At 39.3% G+C, this 20,501-nt stretch overlaps 1 protein-coding gene across 12 annotated transcripts in view; it reads right to left on the bottom strand.

Annotated features, from left to right (window-relative positions):
• The window catches only part of pde4dip (phosphodiesterase 4D interacting protein), a 30,967-nt gene extending 10,736 nt beyond the window's left edge, over positions 1 to 20,231 (bottom strand). For 3 of the 12 annotated variants that reach the window (XM_072441332.1, XM_072441337.1, XM_072441336.1), the window contains exons 1-15: positions 4,304 to 5,637; positions 3,728 to 3,865; positions 3,264 to 3,383; positions 3,113 to 3,196; positions 2,809 to 3,033; positions 2,573 to 2,731; positions 2,400 to 2,501; positions 2,155 to 2,292; positions 1,897 to 2,076; positions 1,601 to 1,795; positions 1,346 to 1,516; positions 1,158 to 1,274; positions 1,009 to 1,083; positions 826 to 932; positions 581 to 723 (exon numbers count right to left, since the gene is read on the bottom strand). In XM_072441332.1, coding sequence (XP_072297433.1) covers positions 581 to 723; positions 826 to 932; positions 1,009 to 1,083; positions 1,158 to 1,274; positions 1,346 to 1,516; positions 1,601 to 1,795; positions 1,897 to 2,076; positions 2,155 to 2,292; positions 2,400 to 2,501; positions 2,573 to 2,731; positions 2,809 to 3,033; positions 3,113 to 3,196; positions 3,264 to 3,383; positions 3,728 to 3,865; positions 4,304 to 5,569 — 3,220 coding nt within the window. In that variant the 5' untranslated portion in view covers positions 5,570 to 5,637. Of the gene's footprint in view, positions 1 to 580; positions 724 to 825; positions 933 to 1,008; positions 1,084 to 1,157; positions 1,275 to 1,345; positions 1,517 to 1,600; positions 1,796 to 1,896; positions 2,077 to 2,154; positions 2,293 to 2,399; positions 2,502 to 2,572; positions 2,732 to 2,808; positions 3,034 to 3,112; positions 3,197 to 3,263; positions 3,384 to 3,727; positions 3,866 to 4,303; positions 5,642 to 7,816; positions 7,871 to 8,143; positions 8,301 to 8,373; positions 8,532 to 8,609; positions 8,734 to 10,307; positions 10,385 to 14,914; positions 15,026 to 17,887; positions 17,965 to 18,041; positions 18,086 to 20,080 lie in introns of those variants that run through there. The other 9 variants (XM_072441342.1, XM_072441343.1, XM_072441334.1 and 6 more) reach the window with 7 other exon arrangements.
• Between the last annotated feature and the right edge of the window lie 270 nt (positions 20,232 to 20,501).

Raw genomic sequence — 20,501 nt, 5'->3', positions numbered from 1 at the left:
TACATCAACAAGCACGGGGAAGCTGATGTGCGAGTGCAGATGGGAAACTTTCTCTTTCAATATTTTTTTGGGAGGGGGGGCATAAAGACAATATCACTGTACTGATCAGCTGACACAATGAACAGATGTTTAACTTAAAGGCATACGCTTCCTCCACAATAAGGCCATGGAAATCACACTACTGAAAAACAAAATGGCAAATACAGAACACTGCAAAGCAATAGGCAGGCAGTTTTTAACTTAATATAAAATGTTCACACCACAAGTATAAATATTGTTAATAAATAGCATTTAAATAAACATGAGTTGGACTTCATAGCAAAGGGATTATAAAACATATGGTTAATGAGATAAGTGTTTGTGCAGTTTGGATGTAGCTGCCAGTGGAATGACAGTAAGAGTATAATCTCAAGATGTTTACTATATTTATCTCATTTATGTCTGACCATCACTACCTACAGGCAGCTGCATCTTACATAACAAGTGCCAGTCTCAGTCTGAGCAGTGCTGTGTTGTATTCACACATTATAAGTGACAGACCCCTTTGAGGGCTTAGACAGTGGACCCTGTTCATCCCCACCTCCTAAGTCTGCTGGGCTTTTAGCAGCTCTTTCCAGCCTTAAGGCCATGTTACAGGTCCGTGCCAGAACCTCCTCCAACTGTCCACGCAGCGCCTGGACAGAGTCCAGCTCAGTGTGTAGGGCCTGGATCTTATCTGTACTGCTAGTAAGAGTAAAAAGATCAATAATGAAAACCAATACATATAGAAATCAAATAATCACAAATAGAAAGACAACAAACACAACAGCAACACATCCCCATTACCTGTCAGTCTTGTTATGAATTTGGCTCAGACTCTGGTATAATCTCTTCTCTGCCCTCAAGGCATCATTTAGACTGTTGTACTCTGACAAGAGCTGATCTAACACACACTACATAAATAAACAAAGACATGTATCACATTATTTGTTTTATATAATATCTGATTATCTCTTTCATATATCATACCTGGTATTTTGCAGCTGAGCTGTGTTGAGCTGTCTGCTGATGTCCCAATGATAATCGCAGAGCAGAGAGCTCCTCCTAGAGGATGGGATTCCCAGGAGTGAGTGAAGTTCTGCAATGTACACATATAGTAGTAAAAATACACAACATACCCGAGCCTCTCTTTCCTTCTTGAGCACCAACTGCAACTCCTCCTGCAAAGCTGAGGTTTTGGCCTCAGTTTCTTTTGTAGATGACTCCAGCGCCTCCTCTTTACTCTGAATTAGCTCCTGCTGAAGAAAACATTTGTTAAGATTACAGTATTAATATCTGAGAGAATTAGTAAAGTAAGTAATCAGACCTTAATTAGAGACTCTTTCTCTTTGAGCAGACTCTTTAGATTCTCTCCTCCCAGCTCCTTGTCTTTTTTAAGTTTACACAGTTCCTGTTCTCGTAAAGACAACTGTTTCTGTATTTCATGTAACTGGTCAGTACGCTCAGTAATCACCAACCACATTCTGTATGAATAGTCCTGACAAAAAAAGGATAATTACTGGTACATTTGTCAGAACCACGATAAATACAGTATCTTCTCTGCATCATAAACTTGGCATACCTGCTGATACTGATCTTTGGAGCTGATTGTGTTGAGCAAGTCTTGAATTTGAGAAAGATGTTCATTTGATTGTCGACTGCGATCTGAGAGCATCTCCTGGAAGAGCTTCTCTTTTAGACAAAGTCGAGCCTTTAATTCCTCTATAACCTCATTGGGGGCAGTTTGAGCATGTGCAACAAGAGCTGCTGTCAAATCCTAAAAACAACACATTGTTACATTGTCAAGTATTCATTTTGTGAGTCTTATAGATCAGTCATCACAAACAACAGCAAATCAAACAGTAATATTTGCTGTACCTGCGTCTCCTGGCTGCGTGCCTGCAGAGCAGCTTGCAGCTGGCTGATAATGGAGTCCCTCTCCTTCAGAGAGTGTTTGTCCTTCTCCTCGCTGTGCTGTTTAACCCACTGTAGGTTCCTGTAGGCTTCAGCTGCCTGCTCCAGCTCCAAATCTTTACTTCGCACCAAAGAATCCAGACTCTGACACACATAAACAGCACAGGTTTTAAAAGTGGTTTGCAGGAGCGTGCTCACTTTGAACTAGTGAAATGTACGTACCGTGATGGTGTCCTCATTATTGGACAGGATGCACCTGAGCCTCTCCAGGTCACGCTCCTTCTCCCTAAGAGCCAGCTGAAGGCTTCTCACCTGGCTCTCATGCTCCTCAAGACAATGAAACTTGTCATCAATTGAGTGCTGAACAAAGTGGGACATAAATAAGAAGAATTATAAGTAGCTCTAACTAAATATCTAACAATAATTATCCAATTAGTTTAGGAGTTTCATATATTCTTTAAATTTACCTCAAGAGCTTTATCTCTTTCTTTAATTCTTTCTCTCAACTTCTCTACAAGAACATCTCTCTGTTTGTATCTTTCCAGGGACTCCAGCATCTCAGAGTAGTCCTGATTTTAGAAAACATGAGTCAGTGATGTGTGCATATTTAAGGAGAAATTTGACTGAAATAACAATCCACCTGTAATTGCCTCTCTTTGTCTTCCAGAAACTGTTTGAGCTGTGCAATAGTCCTTTCTTTCTCCTGCACCACTCGGTACGTTTCAGCCTCAGTCTCTTTCAGAGCAGCTTCTTTAGTTTGAAGCTCAGAGCAGGTTTTTTGAAGGGTGCAGTGGAGAGTCTGTAACAAATAATATGTTAAACATAATAATGTGTAATGTATGGTTTCCTCTTTCTTAAACTGACTACCCAACTAACCTGGTTATGTTTTTCTGTGACTTCCCTGTGCTGTACTGTTTCCTGTAGATCTGAAACGAGTCGGTCTTTAAACTTCAGTAGGTCAGCCTCTCGCCTCTGGCTCTGCCTCAAACTTCTCTGACTAGCCTCTAATTCGAGACCAACAGAAAACAGCGAGCTCTGGACAGCCACCAGCTCATCCTGCAGCTGGGCCACAGTCAGGGTCTCAGTGGTACCTTCTGGAGCCTGAAGGGGAACAGACCAAAGGTGTAAATTAGTAGTTTCAACAAGGATGTTCAGAGAGAAGGACTGATGGAAACTTCACCTTGTTCTGATTGCGTTGAACCATTTCTCTCAATTTGCAAAGAGTAGTATTCTGCCCTTCAAGCATTTGGTACAGCTCCTGGGCCTAAATGGCAGACATATTTGAACAATAGACACAACTCATACATTCATATTTATTTTAGAAAACAAACCTCATTGTCTTTGGTGTTGATGCAGTCACTGAGACCCTGAATAGTTCGTTCTTGGCTGTGAGAGGACTGACGAAGAGACCGAAGCTCACAGTCCATCTCGTTGAGCTTCTCCTGGAGTTTCTACAGAAAGATGTAAGAAAGGGTGATGTCGTTGGTCTCTACAGGGGCCTCTGTATATAACAGTTGCAGGAACAGAGTTCTCCCTATGCAGTTAAGAGAAACCCGGAGACACCCATGCGTGTTTGTGCCGGCCAGCACAAAGATGAAGATAACAATCAATTTAACCCTGTAAAATTCCTAAAAGACTTGGAATTACATCATGTAATGTCATCAAATGGTTCCCAGTCTGGAAAGTACTTTTTCTAGAAGGAATCAAAAAGGTCTTAAAAATTGCTGTCAAAGTCCCATTGCTATAAGAAGGGCCTTATGTGTACTTTTAACCTACAAGTCAGACAAATCCATACCATGTTATTGGCTTCACTCTCGTGGAATTTGGCTTGCAGAGACTGAACCTGGAGCTGGGCCTTCTGCAGTTCACTGACACACTGCCCCGCTGCACACTCATACTGGTTCAGTTGAGTCTGCTGCTCCTCTACAAGGCTCTGTAAAAAGTAAAGTAAATTCAAACATCTATATTCAATATGTTTTATTGAGTCCTTAATAAGAGCGTCTTCCTTACTAAAAGTGATATTGATGGTAATAATGTTTGGTTACAAGACTGAGAGTATAGTGTTCTTACAGAAATAATAACTATTACAATATTTCCAAACATTCCCAGCTGGTTCCACTTAGATTTATTTTGTTTTGTTGTATAGATGTAAAAATGGTCAGACATGGCATTGCTCCCTTTGCCTCAAGGGCACAGAGGCAGTGAAGTCTACTGCCCCCCTGCTCGTGACCCATTTCAGTCCTCAGCCACGATTACAGGCACACATACAATAGTTATTTTTTTATGGCAATGATGTTACTTGTCAGGTTCATGGAAAATATGACACATTGCTGTTGTTGTTGTTTTTTTTAGACATTTCTCCTTTTTATACCTGATGAGGAGGTGGTTGAGGGTATTCTTTGTACAACTCCTCCAATGACTCGACATCCAAATCAGCCCCAACATTTAGCCTTATTACTGGGAGATCTGGTGTTGATATATTGGGCTCATTTTCGGCCTCAGGAGTACTCAAAAAGATTCCCAAAACAGAATTTGTTAAACTGATGGGAAAGTCTCTATAACCAGTGCACTGTTTCAGAACAGGGAGTTTGCTTCCTTTGTGGCACTGGACTGGTCTATAGACCGCATAGGTCTGCAACAGTGATAGTGCATGAGAGAGGCTGTGTGTGGTTTCCATGGGCTCCTCTGAGAGAGATTCATATATCAGCTCATCTCCTTGGTCGATGGGGATGCTCAGCTGTGCATCTGTTGGCTGCATCTGTTGAGTGCTATCTTCTGCTGGCTCTAAAGATGTAACAGAGGGGCTGGAGCTAGCCCGTCCAGCCAGAGTGCGATCACTGTCTGATGTCCTAGACAGGGCTTGAGAGCTGGGCACTAAAGTTACAGATGAGGGCGGTTCATCTGTGTCTTCCGTGTCTTTTTTTTCAGGGTCTTCTCGGTCTCCTGTTATTATGTTGCCTCCAACACTGGCTGAATATCGAGTTGAGGGTCCACAGGAAATGCTCCGGGCCAGTTTTCTGGGAACTTTACAGACTGCTTCATAGTCTGAGTCTGCCACCCGCAAATGAGAACATCCTCTGCACCTTCTTGATGAGCAGCGGTGTGACCCTACAGTGGTCACCTCTGAGCCAGAGCTGGGTGGGCACTGTGAGGGATTGGGGTGATGACCGTCACCATCTTCAGCCCAGGATTCATAAAAAGAGTAAACTAAGTCATCTTGCAATAGTGCACAGTACTTGGCGTGAGTCAGTCCAGAAATGTCCACCATCCCATCGTTTTCCTCCTCATCTGCAATAACAGTGACTGTGGCCTCTCCTGAATTGTTTTTTCGGTAAAGTCCACCAATGCAGTGTCTGAGCCTGTGTTTTTCTTGTAGAAGTCGTTGTAGCCTTTCAATGGACAGAGCCTCCACTCTTGCGATCACTGTATCAAAGCGGTACATTCGATCCAACATAAAAGTGCATTTGGAGCAAGCAAACTCCCCTCTGCCATCTCGCATCACCTCCTGCCCCAGGGCATGTGAGAGCAGCACCTGCAGGTTGAGCTTTGCTGTGGGGTGGAAGATCCACCTGCGCTGGTTTCCACAGAGCTCCCGTCCACAAATACGACACGTCTCCTTCATCTTTAAATCAAGCATTCCACAAATGTTTGTTGTTCAGATCAAACACCAGAATTGACCAGAAAACTGCAATATGTTATAATTTAGATAGAAGCTGAAATATTTTGGCAAAATAGAATGTCCTTCAATAACCAAAACACGGCCACACGGTTGTTATATCATGTGTCCATGTGTAAAGTTGTGGCCACAGGTGAAAGCAACATTTAGTCTGAAGAAAATGCTGTCAAATGAATAAAACCCCGGTGTCTGTTCTGATGTCTCTTGTGCAGGTGCATTGCAGGCGCACGCGCCACAGAACACGCAATGTCACACGTTGATGAAAAACACATCCACGGACACAGTCTCGTCTCCACGGTCTCTCGTCTCCACGGACACAGTCTCGTCTCCACGGTCACAGTCTCGTCTCCACGGACACAGTCTCGTCTCCACGGTCACAGTCTCGTCTCCACGGACACAGTCTCGTCTCCACGGTCACAGTCTCGTCTCCACGGTCACAGTCTCGTCTCCACGGACAGGCGCATCTCTCCGTCTCGCGGTTTGCGTCTCTGCACCATCTCACGGTTGTCACGGACGCACAGCAGCACCGATGATGAGGTTTCAGCCACTAAAACCGCGGTCCCTGTGCACTATTCTCGACGAGGCGAGGCATTTCTTGTTGAGGTCCGTAAATAAAGACCCTTCATTGGATTCAGAGCCGAAGCAACGGTGCCAAACACCAAGATCCAACCGGACGCGTTTCGTGGGCAAGACCTGCAGCAATGGAGCGAACCATTCCGAGGCGCGCGGGGGGGACGGGATCGGCCGACGCACGGACCGCTCCAAAAAGCAGCAACAAATTCACCGGGACGTCGTCTGAAATGTTAAACTAACAGTTACTCTGATAAGGTGACACTCAGAGTGGCTTCCTCGCAGTATTTCGTCTGTTTTTACAATCCAGAGCAGAGCTTGTCCCCCCCGCGCGTGTGTCTTATCCTCGCGCTCCAGTATTCGCCTGAGTGAATCGGGGAAATGCTCCGTGACACAGTAACATTAGTAACGCTCTGTAAAATGATGCTTTAATCTTAAGAATCTACCAGTGACTTCACAATGTTTGAGTTCAAGACGACAGAATTGACTAATGATCACGGACAATATGGTTGTTGCCTAAATCATTTAAGCTGATGCCAAATAAATTGCAACATTCACTGCAAAAAAGAGAAAAAAGAAAGAAAGAAATGTAAAGAATTGATATAAAATCTATACATGAATATAGCCCTGACTGCTGAGCAAGATTAGCCAACTCTGTGCCCTTTTATGCTTACTGTAGCTTTAACATTATGGAACCAGCCTGTTGCCATGGTAATTATATGACTTAATATGAAAAACAAAACCTTATTCACGTCTTTTTTAATTCCAGAGGGCATATTAACAGAAAGTCACATTATTCTGAGGGCAAAGTCAAAATACACTGGGAACTGAAATACAGGGAAAGGTCTAGTGCTCTAATGTCAGAATCAGAAGCAACAAGGGATATGAGGGAAGAGATCCCTGGGCAATTCTGAGAGGTCACCCTGACCCCATTAACAGCCAGCTGAAACCAGACCTATACAATTGAATGCACATGCAACAACGTAGGCCTAGCTATTCAAAATGTGCTCCTATACAACCCCATGCAAAACAATTAAAGCTGGTGACACAATACTCATTCTGCTAATGAGTCATGGGATGGTTATTACTCCATAATGTGAGAGTTTTTCAATGTATTCATTTTGACTTCACACACTTTCCTTACAATGGGAATACAGAGCAGGTATCACTTGATTCAAACATTTGCATATCCCATGGAAAACGGATTTACAAGGCAAAACATTAACAAAATTGAGAACCATTTGAATGGACGTACAAAGCCTCACACAAAGCATTATTACAGCAAGATTATACAGCTCACATATAGCTGCAATGCATATTCAATAACTGCTATGTGAAAGTGATATATGGAGGGTGGAGTGAGCTGATGTCATGGTAACAGCAATATGGTTCCATTTGTTAAATTACACCCAAGAGACTGCGTCCTGGAGGTACTTGAGCGCTCTGTAAATGAGAGTGTGGTACTCAGAGTGATGAGGTGGACCCTTTATAAATGGAACACATAATCTCCACTGAGGCCTTCTTCTGTGTCAACGTGTATGTGTTTTACTTTAGAGTGTAGCACTATGACACTCAGTGGACAGCCTAATAATTGCAGCGCTTATGCTTACAGAGAAAATAACACAACAGTGTCCATACCTGCATCTCTTCCTCAATGCGAAGCCTCTCACGGCCGAGTTCTTCCTGATAGAACTGTGGGACGAGGAACATTATTCAGAATCAGAATCACTTTTATTTATCCCTGAGAGTAAATTATTTTCATTACAGACATGTAGCTGATCAGCAGAAGAAATAGAGCGGAATCTAAAATTAATCTGTATTACAGTGAGAATAAAATACAATACATTTTATTTTTTTTATCAGCTAAATGTTTGATCGGAGACGAGATTAGCAGAAAAAAGACATAAAGAGATGTGGCAAAACATATTCTCTTTGCATAAAAAAAGCTTTCAAAACCATACATACATCAACATCTTTATCTTTTTGTAGCAGAGAGGACGACAGCTCTTGGACATGATTCTCTAGCGCCCTCAACTGGCGACTGAGAGACTTCTTCTCACTGGTCAATTCTGAGATGAGGGTCTCTTTGGACAGAAGCTCTTTTGTCAGATCTTCTATCAGCCTACAGAACAATACACAATGTCCTATTGTAAAATCTGTACTCAACAATGGGAGATTACCGGCTCTGTGCTTACCTGTCTTTGCTGGTGTTGGATGGGGGCCAGACGTCCAGGGGCCGCTCCTCCTCTGGGACGTCGTCCATTGGAGTGTCGAGAGACAGGAGCGAGGCCTGGGACGGAGATCCGGCCAGTGATGACATCCGGCCTGCATCACTGCGCGCTAACTGGGCCTCCTGACGCACAAACACACTTCAGATTGTGATGGCGGGGTACGTGTGTGTACGAGTGTATGTTTTGAATGACTGAACTACCTCCTGCAGGAGCTGAATCTTGGTCTCCAGAATTTGCTGCATTTGGTCAATTTCCTGCTGCCTGTCCTGACATCGTCTCTGCAGCTCGGCTTCATTGTGATTTGTCAAGCTCTCTGCTTGTTTGCTGTCAGAGTAAAAATATCACTTTAGAAACAAAAACATGCAGTATATTATGTACGTCACAATATAATCTAAATGAACTAAACAAAAAACAAAGGAAATATAAGTGATTTTATCTCAATATAACAAAAAAGGTAAACCTGCTTGATTAGTGCTACCTTACTTTAATTCAGCAGTTTTTATTTCATAAAGCTAATAAAATACTAGAGGAAGGGGGATCGTTGAATGAAAGTAAGAATTGTGAAATTGTGACGTATCTTCTCACAATAATGACTAAAATGACTAAAATGTTATATTGTGATAATATAGCTTTGAGGTAACTCTCCATAGCCTTGATAGCAGTTGTTAAGTAGATTTATCAATTGATGGAATCTTAGCCAACCAAACTATATATACACTTTTTTATTTTATTGGGATTATGAAGATTTACACCACAGAAAAAGAAGGCTTGAATTGAGTTAGTTTGAGATTTGGGAGTGAATTGCAAGTTTAACCTCTTTTTAACATATTCTACACTGCGTACGGGTAGTTTTCTTTCTTTTTTTAATACAACGTCTTTATTTTGTCACACTAATGATTCATCTCTCTAACAATAGGCATTGAACAAAAAGGCACTGAAAATATAGGTAAGCTTTTTTTTTTTTTTTTTTACAATTTATTTATTTTCAGTTGTTTTAAACTGGGTCTGGTTCAGGATCTGATCATAAAGACACAATAGTTTTGAGGTCTTTTCACAGTGTGTCGCTGCTTTTTGTTGACTAATTGATGCTTAGGGTTTGTCTTTAGTCAATCGAGAATTTCTTTGCTATTACTGGGTCAAGTTTTTAATTTTCTAACATCCATAATTAAATCACAACTACTATTACTTATTGTTATAGTAAAATTGTATAATCAAATGAACTCATTTTAATTTGGGTGACTTTGTAAAACAGATGCAAGAGAGCATCAGGTTTTCATTCTTGGACACTTGGTTTCTCCAGAATTAGTGCTCCCAGAATGGCCCACGCCGGACTGTCGCCATCGGTTCAGCTCTGGACACAGTCTATGTATGTTTTTAACTCTGTCCGACACATGCGCTGCTCAAATAACTGGGTTATTTTGAATCATCTGAGTAATGCAAATCTCCACGAACTAATGTTATGACAATGTGGACTATTACAAAACTATAACAAATATGCTTTTGTGTCATTTATGAGTTTGAAAAATCAAAAACACGCATTCATACTAATATAAAATACTTTTGTATATGTCCATTTGGCAGAACACAAACAGTATAAGAATAATAAAAGAAAAATAAGAACAATTTTAACTTGAAAATGCTTTTATAATATGATGTATTGAGTATTAATACACAGTTTTGGAGGCTTGTGATATCTCGGGGTCATTGTCAGCTGCTGTGTGACACATGAGCTAAAATAAGAGGTGTTGCTGCAGTTAATACACTGAAATCACTGCTCTAGGCTTGATTAAACTACACACCTCACAATGAATGTCAAGGTGTTTAAACTTTCAGTATCCATAAGTTCAGTTTCCATCATTTTAAGCGTAAAAATACAGGGTGATATTTTTTCAACTTACAGAGCTTTGTCTAGAAGTTGTTGTTTCTCCTGCAGGTCCTGCTTCAAGCTCTCTACTTCCACCTTTAATTCAATGTTCTGGAATGATACAAATGACACAATGCTGTATTAATCACATAAAAAACAGACAAAGATGTATTCTCTCAGCCTTAATATTGATAATAAGCAAATGGACAACACAGGTTCTTTTTGCTCTGGATTTCACCTGGAATCAGCAACATTGCCTAATCTATTACTTTTATTCATAGATTTTGTATGGGACATTGGGCTGTATTCTCAAAATAAATGCATTTTCTTACATAAAAACATCCCTTAACATACGTTAAGTGAAAAATAAAGTGCAAATAAAAACAGGAACTTTCAAGGGGATTAATATCCAAATAATATAAATGTATTAACAATCTGAGCAGCCACTGCTGATCACATTAAGGGCAAATGGGAAGGAGAGGGATCACAATGTTATGGATGTTCTGAGATTGTCCTGTTGTTCACAAATATTGGACTGAGATCAACAAAGCTTTACAGACAGTTCATGACATCACCATTACAATGGATTTCTGGACCATGTATTTGGGCCTCAGAACTCCTGCCATGAACACAAATGGCAGTCATCTCTGGAGCTTCCTCCTGGCTGCAGCAGAAATGGCGCTTTCAAAAAAATAGATGACACAAAACATTCAACAAATGGAAAAGATTCAGACTCAATGTCAAAGATTGTGGGCAAAGTGGGACATTTGTTTGGGTTCAATTGTTGTTTTAGTTTTTATTGATTTGTGGGATGTCTTTTGATTTATATCTGTTATTCTTTCTTTTCTTGTTTTGTTTGTGTTTCATGTATGTATATATTTTTGTTAATTGTTCCTTATAAATTTGAAAAATAAAAAACATTGCTTAGGATGGGTAGAAAGGGAACTCTAAAGCTGCTTGATATTTTGTTGTTAAATTTCTTCCAGTCAAATCAATCATTCTGGGAAGAATAATAATAAAGATTTTTTTTTAATTAATAGGAATTGTATATGGATTCTGCCTGGATATGTTTGCTTTATTACAAGTCCCTAAAACAATTTTTTAGTGGATTCACCTCTAGCTTTTCAAAAGGAATTGTCAAAACTCAACAAAAGCGCAATCTAGTGTCAATCAGCCGATCCCTCAGAAACCAGCTTTACTCATTCACATATTTAAGAAAGAAAACCTAGGTGGAATAGTTTGTACTCCAGAGGGTTTTGGAACAGCTTCAGTTTTACTTGGGGCTCATTTTTCAGGCATTTTTGGAAATATAAGATAAGATAAGATAATCCTTTATTGTCCACACATGGGGAAATTTCATTGATACAACGCAGCAGATACAGAGGAAAATAGGCTTTAAGTGTAATTTATCTTTAACTAGATAAAGTTGAAAATATGCTGATTGAAGGCTGTAGATAGATACATTGTATTATTTATGTATTATTGGTAATTGATCATTCATTTTTTGCTGCTTGATTTAATAATCGCACTGTATTTGTTATAAAGTGTTTCTTGGCACGTGTTTTAGAGTCTGTACAATAATAGTTGCAGTACACTAGTACATATATATATATATATATATATATATATATATATATATATATATATATATATATATATATATATATATATATATATATATGTACACTGGTACACAATATATTGATGATAGATACACAGTTGAGTATTTATGAAGTGGGAAGCTATTCTCAGTGATTCCTAGCCATATAAATCATACAAAATAATACATATAATATTTACTTTACACAGTTGGGCAGAAGGGTGAAAAGGTTAGACTGTATTCCGTGCACCAAATGTGCCTGTCTTTCAAAGCCCTCGTTGAACTGTCATTAAAGCTCTCATTACACACGCTAAGCCTCTCGGTCCATGCTGCACGATGCTGTGTATCATCTGTACACAACCTTTCAGAGCAAATTTTTCACTGCAGATATTTTTAGATCAAGTATAAGCAGACATGCTAACACAGGCTGTGCTTCACGTTTGTTTACCTTCTGGGGTAAAGAATAATTCAGGGCTACATTTTTTTTCTATAAAGTCAGACAATAGTGTAAATTAGAGGATCATTATTACTTTAATCACATTTGAGACAAAATATCTGACCATTGAAGCTAGAGAGCAGTGTTTATCCATTGACTGGATATAAGGTCACTTCCCTAGACCTTTCAGAATAAGGATTGCTTCTAAATTGCTTTGCAAACATTAAATACACTTTTAGGCAAACATTGTCAACAGCACTATCAATATGAATTAAAAGACAATTACTCTAAGAAATGGAATGTAAAATTATCATCTCTTAATTTTCTCTGGCGTTGGAACACAACAGAACTGCAGGTAAAAACTGCTATAAATAAATGTCCCATCAGTGCCACAGCTATTCTAGCTCTTTGACTGTCGGTCCACAGCAACAGAACCACTTATAACCAGGCAGACAGAAATGACTAACACAACACAAGACAACTCAGAATAACAGACTCCACCTCCAAACTCCAGAAAAGTCAAATAAAAGGTTTAATATGGTTTCTACACATTGCAATGTACTTTTAATATCATAAACATGATTAATACTGTAATGAAATTTCCCCATGTGGGACAATAAAGGAATATCTTATCTTATCTTATCTTATCTTATCTTAATGTAATGGCACATTTTCTTCATCCTACTCATTTTAATTACTCTGCAAGCTATGTTAAAAAGTTGCAGCTAAAAAGTGAGGCATTTTTTACTTATACATAACTATCCTCAAATATAAACTGAAACTAAATTTGAGCAACAATGTCAAAGTTGGGAAAGAAAAACAACAGACATCTTATTGCAGAAAACCATCAAATGAACCACAAAAGCCTTCAGTCTGACAGTTTTGAGGCTGGAATGAGTGTGTTTTACAGATACAAAAATACAGGTTAAAAACAGCTCTAGAGGCAAATTTAGAACACTACGTGCGCCGTCTGCATCTAATTTTAAAGCCATGTTATTGACTGTGATCCCAGAAGTAGAGGCTCTTAGCAGGCTACAGTTCTTATTGGTGGTGTGCAGTGTTAGGTAGCGTTACTTTTAAAAGTAACTTACGTTACCTTGTTACTGCTCTGTAAAAATATAACTGCACTAGTTTGTTTTAAAAGTAGCGCGTTAGAGTACTCTTGCGTTACCAATAATTAACATATTGTATAAACTATATCGGTTGCAAACAATCCCTTTGCGTTGCTGAACACAGTAACACAGGGGTGTCTAAACGTTTTTTACCGAGGGCCGCATCTTGCAACTTGTATGGAGCAGAGGGCCACAAACAACCCGACAATGTCGAATTTGAAAGTGAATCTTTCAAAATTTAGCATTTGACATTTAGCATTTGCCTCCACATCTTTAATAATACTTGTAACATTAATAACAGGTTGTTATGACATCAAAATGCTTGAATTTGTCAAATTTTACAGTAGAAAGTACTACTTTTAGCTGACCGACTTAAGACGGCAGCTGAAGGGCCAACAAAAATTGGTCTGAGGGCTGCATTTGGCCCCCGGGCTGTAGTTTGGACATGCCTGAAGTAACACAATCATTAAAATATCAAAAAAACAAGTAAATGTGGCTCTTTTATGTTGACAGATTACCACAATATTACACCATAAGCACATAAGCCTGTTCTCAATCAATTAAAAACATCACTAAAACAGCTCCAAAATAGTGGTTATAACGAAGGAGAAGGAGTTTTTCAAAATGTGCCTCTGAAAGTGTATTTCTCGTTGGCGTGAGGACAAGAGTCCCAGTCACTAGTTGCACAGAGCTCATGCTCACAACACGCCGAGTGTTTGGTGCTGCTGCTCTCTATTTACTCAGCGGACGGGAAACAAACCTGGCTCTATGATTGCGGTGAGGAGAGGATGACGTAATCAAAACTAACTCATTAATGATTTGAAAAAGTAACTTGGGGAGCACTAGTTTACATGGGTGCACAAACCCAACGCGTTATGGTCCTGATTACTCTAAAAAAGTAATTTGAGTACTCTAACGCGTTACCCCCAACACTGGTGGTGTGACACCCAAACTCTTTGTGACTCAGAGTTTTAGTCATAATTGTGGGGAGTAAATGTCAGCAAAAATTATCTAGGTGGTGATGATTGTTCAAAAACAATCTGGTGCAAGTTCAGGCAGAAATACTGGGTGTGTGCTTCACTGAAACACTACCTTTCCAAGGAGAAAATCACACTTGCAGTATAATACTTTCAAGAAACAAAAGGGTAAATAAAAGCGTTGATAATCTTAGTATTTAGTGTAAAGAAGGGCTGTTATTTCAATCAACTTGCTACACAACTTCACAGGGTGTTAAAATATGTTAAAATGTAGTCAATGCAGATTTAATTAGGCAGCTGCTTTTTAAAGTAGCCTTGAGTAAAACAAACATATCACCCATCACCTTAGCACCACAGCTGGGTCAACAGAGCAGTTTATCATCTCTTCAGTGTAAATAATCAGTGTTGACAATCATCATGCTTGATTATGTTATCAAAGAAACACAGCACAAATAGGTCCTTTAATCAAGCAGCAGCGCAGAACACTTAATCCAGATTAAAATCACTTGTACTCACCGAGCGGTAGACATCTTCACTGCTCTCCTCATACTTCTGTTGGATTCTCTCCTCCAAGAAGTAGATCCGGAGCTTGAGGCTGAAGTTTTCCTTCTTCAGGTCATTTAGATGCTGTGATAGAGTACGGTAACCGTTAGACATGACCGTTATAGGGCAAACACACCTCCTGACATGTCCCTTAAAGATCAAATAGTGCAAAAAGTCTCAATGAAAGAGTTCATTTTAAGGGATTGCAACGGTCACTGCACGCCCTCTGAGGAGTCAACACTGCCCTCAAAATCAGCAAAAAGGAAACAGTCTTTGCAAAAAGTCATTACTCACACACACACACTAGAACTAAAACATTCACACAATCACACGCACTAATCTAAAGAGACATTTTGGATGCAGAGGGTCACTCTGCAGCTCGGCTGGTCAGAGGCGCAGCCATTGCACCTCCATGGTGTGCTCTGGACTAGTGCGGGACAGAGGCAGGGGGTTATTTTCCAGTTAGAGACATCCCAGGAATCCCACACTGCCCAGGGAGATGGGTGGAAGGGGAGAAGAGGCCGGAGGAACAGAGGAGAGCTGGGGGTGGGGCAGAGGCTGCAGACTCACAGCCACTTGTGATGTGATGGGAAATCTCACACCAGCGATAAAGCAAATGGAACAAATAACAGCACCACCAGAGGGAAGTACATGGGATGTTTTAATCACTCTCATGTATTCACTCGTATGTATTTTGTTTTGTCAATATGTTTAACTTCACCATTTTGTAATAAGCGTATAACAGGCGTATTATATTAATACTTTTGTATGTTGTGTGAATTAAGTGAAAGGGACAGCTAATTATCATTAAATCCAAATAAAATATAAAACTTCATTGACATCTTGTAGAAACATGTTGATGGGAGAGACAGGTGAGGAGCGTGAAGTTGTTGTCATTTGAGCTCTGGGATCACTGAGCCACAGTGCTATTAATAGAGCTGTGTCCAGGACCTGACCGAGCAGTGATTCTCTGAATGTCTTATGGAGAGGAGACCAACAAATATATATGAGTAGCCAATATCAGTTAGAGATATTTGCTCTTTTTAGCATATCGGCTTTTGGGCTCAATTCTCCACAAGACATTCAGTGTTTTGTTTTGGCTAACTTACTCCCTTAAAGAATAAACATAAAACTTTATTTTAACAATTGAGTGCAAAGAGGGCACTGCACAAACAGAACTACTCTGCTCTCTAATGTTTGTGGTTAAAAAGGGCTGTGGGTGGGTTTGTAATTTAAATGACATCATTTGGGGGAAATGATCAAAATCCTAGATCAGGCCAGAAATCTTGGCAGAGCTTATTGGCCATTGGTTTAAACTTCCTATATGCTATCTGTCCTTTTCCACTGTATCTACCTGCGTTTCAACAATGAAATTTCCCCATGTGTGGACAATAAAGGATTATCTTTTCTTATCTTATAAAAAAAATAAACAAACTTGTCTACTGCAAACAATTAGTCTAACCTATTTCCTCTGCCATAAGGCAAAAATAAAATAAAATCACAGCCCACATTGATATATTTTCATCTCCGCAGTCAATGGCCTCGGTAAGTGTGCCCATTATAGTGTCACGTTACATCCTGCTGCTAAATTATTCAGGATAAAGATAGAAGAGGCGCCAAAGTGGAGTCTCTAGCTGTTCCTGATGACATCATGGACATCGTTTTAACTTTACCAGTCAATTTATGTCTTTTCCCCCTTTTTTGCAGTGATGCACAACGTAGCTTTTCGGGTGGGAGGTCCACCACCTGTTTGTCTGCATGTTATTGTTTTGTCTGGGATTTTATTGTTGCGGTGCTAAAACAGTTGCTGTGCTCTATCAGAGAGACAATTTATTAAAACGTGTTTTTAAACATATTGGTTGAGGTTTAATTACCAGAAAATTACCACAAATGCTACATGTCTGTAAAAGGAATGGCAAAAGTGCAGAAAAAGCACCTAACCTTATTTTAAAGTTTATGGCATAAAATGTTTTCATTCACATTTTTAACCAGCAGATTTATTTTCAAATTTGGCATATCATCAAAACAACGTTCACAATAATATCCAACTTTTTTTGTAATATATATTGCCCACCTCTCTTATTTTGCCATAAAACATCTGAAATTGATGCAATAAAATGTAATTAAATATGCACTGGGTAATTTCTGATGGAGCATAGCAACAATAAAATAAAAACACAAAATAATTGCAAAAACAATACCAGAATCATAGGTAAGTGTTCTTGATATCTTCTTGAACAGATTGTCTCGTGGCAGTAACTAGTGGCTTAGCACACAATGGAAGAAAATTGCTATTTATTTATCTTTTAAAGAAGTGTTTAAATAACTGTAATGCAGGTAGTATTTTTAAAGGAATGGCATGCAGCCTAAGCCTAAACACTTGTCCTTGAATCTGACATGTGCTGGCAAACAGGCTTAACTTCACAAACTGGGAATTCCAGAAATGCCAACTATGTGCTCAGCTGCAGACTGTGAAATATGGAGTTAACTCTACAGCATTTTACAATTATATATAAATGTGATAAATGTGACCAGCATCTAGCATAGATAGTTTCAATTTCCAAATCACAGTAGAATTTAATCATCTACAGAGCCCTTGGCTTACAGTGATTTCTATAACATATTCAAGAATTACATACTTTATCTAAGTCCGGAACTTTCCTGTCTTTCTAAAGCTGCTCAAAATGATTACAATATGTGACAGTTATTTTCAGTGACAGTTATTTTCAGTTATCCAACATTGCAATATGAATACTTACTGGCTATATATTGTGCTGCCCTGTATCTTACTATCTCAAGCTATAGACACTATATATATATATAGCTATGACAGTGATTCAGTGCAACAAGCAACAACAAATTAGCAACATGTAGAGAATGTAGAAGCCACTGGATAGACAAACTGGTATACTACAACTACTACTTTAGTGAACACGTGGTTATTACCTGTTCAAACTCCTTGAGAGTGTGTAGCTGAAGAGGAGGGGCATTGCCTTTTTCATCACTGCATAATCTGTCATTTTCTATACAAGAAAAGTACACATTAGAAATATTTCCATTCAATTGTACTGTAAAATCTGTTAGGTGTTTTGAAATTTACCTGACATGTGACTTGTGATGTTGGATGAGTCCTCTTCCAGAGCACTACAAAGACACAGAAATGAGACTGCTAGAACGACTTAAAGGAAACATATGTAAGATTTGTATTTAAATGTCATAAACTTGACCTATCTGTGTCCCTGGATATAATGTTCCACAATGATAACAATTGTAATGCTGATGTATAATTAATTACAACAGTTGTTCATTATAATGGTAAATATATTCTGGAGGTTCCGAGCCGAACATGAGGTGTGTCCTCTATCTGCAGGTTAAAGCAGTGGTAACCCAGGACGTGATCGTAATATATGTTTGAAACTGTAAGAGCACAGGGTACATACAGTTCCTTTTTTTTCTTTTCAAGATACAACATGGCAACAATGCAAACAGAATGTATTGTCTATATTCTAAAAGAAAAGTGCACTTAAGGAAATCAAAGGCCATTAAAGGCTGAGGCAGCCAGGTCCCATTAGCACATCTTTGGGCAATTTGACGACCCTTGGGAAACACAGCAAGAGAGACCATTTGTTGAAATGGGATGAGCCCTATGGGTCAAAGATCATGGTAACCACACCAGAGAAACACCTCTCAGACAGTCCAGGAGATTTGATTGAGTTAGTATTTAGAATAAAGTTCTCTAAAGTATCAAGTATCCATTTCTAATTGATACTAAAACTAGTAAACAAACTATACTCATTTGAACAAGTATCAATACAATAAAGTATACTGTTGTTGACCTATGAGAGCAGTTATATTATCCTTAAGGTATTAAAATTGGTAGTAGTAGTAGTAAGTATTTTCCTTAGTATCAAAATTGACAACTGTTTGTATTGTGACAACAAAGGCATTGCAGTACATTTACAAAGTAGGTATACCTGTATCAATATTGCCATAGTATTTTGTCCTCTTGTATATTTTACAAGTAAAGTAAGTTTTTACACTAAAATGTAGTTGTTTATCTTGATAAAGGAAACTTCTTTAAAATGGAGTTGACATCTTCACTGTTTCAATTATTAAAATAAATGTATTTCATAAACAGCTTGTGAAGATAGTGGTTTAACAGAAACAATGTTGCAATGTGTCTATTTAAAAAGTATGATATAGTCTATGGGAAATATCTAGCGCAAAATCCAGTATTATTATCACAGTATTGCCTACTTGTGCTCATGTGTATCATATTGAATTGTAAGAGTAATTCACATCCCAGCCAAAATAATAAATACAAATAAAATAAATAAAGGTTATCTTTTCTTATCTTAACTCTGCTTTTAGACAATCTTTTTTTCTTCCTTTTTTTTTGCCAGTCAGTTACATACCTATGACAACTCACAGCTGCGAGCTTCAACATGTCAGGTCTGCAGTTCAAACACCAGGTGGAAAACAAGAAATTACACAGCAAATTCCTATGTGAACATTCCCCTCTTTTGCCATGTGTCACACTGGAAGGACTGTGTGGCAGAAACAGTGAGGCAGTTGGATTGTTCTTCTTTTTTAGATGACGGGAAGGATTTTTTTGTTATCTGAAGAACTGTTTTAAATTGGCTGGTGCTCAGCATCGAGGTTCCTAATTTTGTCATAATGCTGCAGAATAGCCTGTTTCACAATGTAGGCCAGAAACCTGACCAGTTTATATTAGGATAGAGATATGTGTCTAGTGCCAACACAAACACAGACAGGACACAGTACAGGACACAGTACAGATAGCCCTAGGATAGTTTGGAAAATGTGTCACATATAAGTGACCTCGATACCACAACCAGGCCAGTGCGTGGATCAATATTGCAGTAACTAGAGACCTAATGTACCAACCTCCGGCCGCACAGCCTTAAATCTACACATCTGTTCTATTTAACACATGGTGCACAATCAAGGGCTACATTTTAACGAATAGAACATGATAATGTAGCCTTGGTCTGTCTGCACAGACCTAAATTAGCTCCAGTGCAAAAGCCGCGACAGTGCATTGTTGTCTCTTTACCCAATGAGCGCGTCTCTTCCGCTGCGGTGTCTCACACACGCACAAGACCACCAGCATCTCACCTCTCACTGCCCCCCTGGACCGGCTCCGGTGACGCTGAAGTCCAATCCATAAGACTTGTCCTGTTGTCAAAAAATATCCATCTCGACAACCTTCAACTCTGTGCGTTTGTCTTTACGCAGTGCGAGTGACGCGGGACACGCTGACGCTGAGGGGGCGTGAGGGCGCGCGCCTTCAAACTGAGCCCCCTCTCACGTGAGGGACACCCTGGGACACCCTGGGACACCCTGGGACACCCTGCTGTTAAACCAGAGAGATTCATCAAGTCCTACATTTGAAAGGACAGTTCAGCCACGATGCATAACAAACACAATCTTCACCTTGGCTAAATGAAGAAACAGTACAATGTGTTTTCAGTGTTTATAAGCAAGTCATTCATCTTCTCGTAATTGATTAATGACATTTAAGTTCAAAACAAAGACG

Source organism: Eucyclogobius newberryi, unplaced genomic scaffold (genome assembly GCF_026437365.1).
Source record: "Eucyclogobius newberryi isolate DKJ021-1_F unplaced genomic scaffold, fEucNew1.0.hap1 SCAF_12, whole genome shotgun sequence".
NCBI classification, from domain to species: Eukaryota; Metazoa; Chordata; class Actinopteri; order Gobiiformes; family Gobiidae; genus Eucyclogobius; species Eucyclogobius newberryi.
This window is presented reverse-complemented; position numbering and strand designations above follow the sequence as displayed.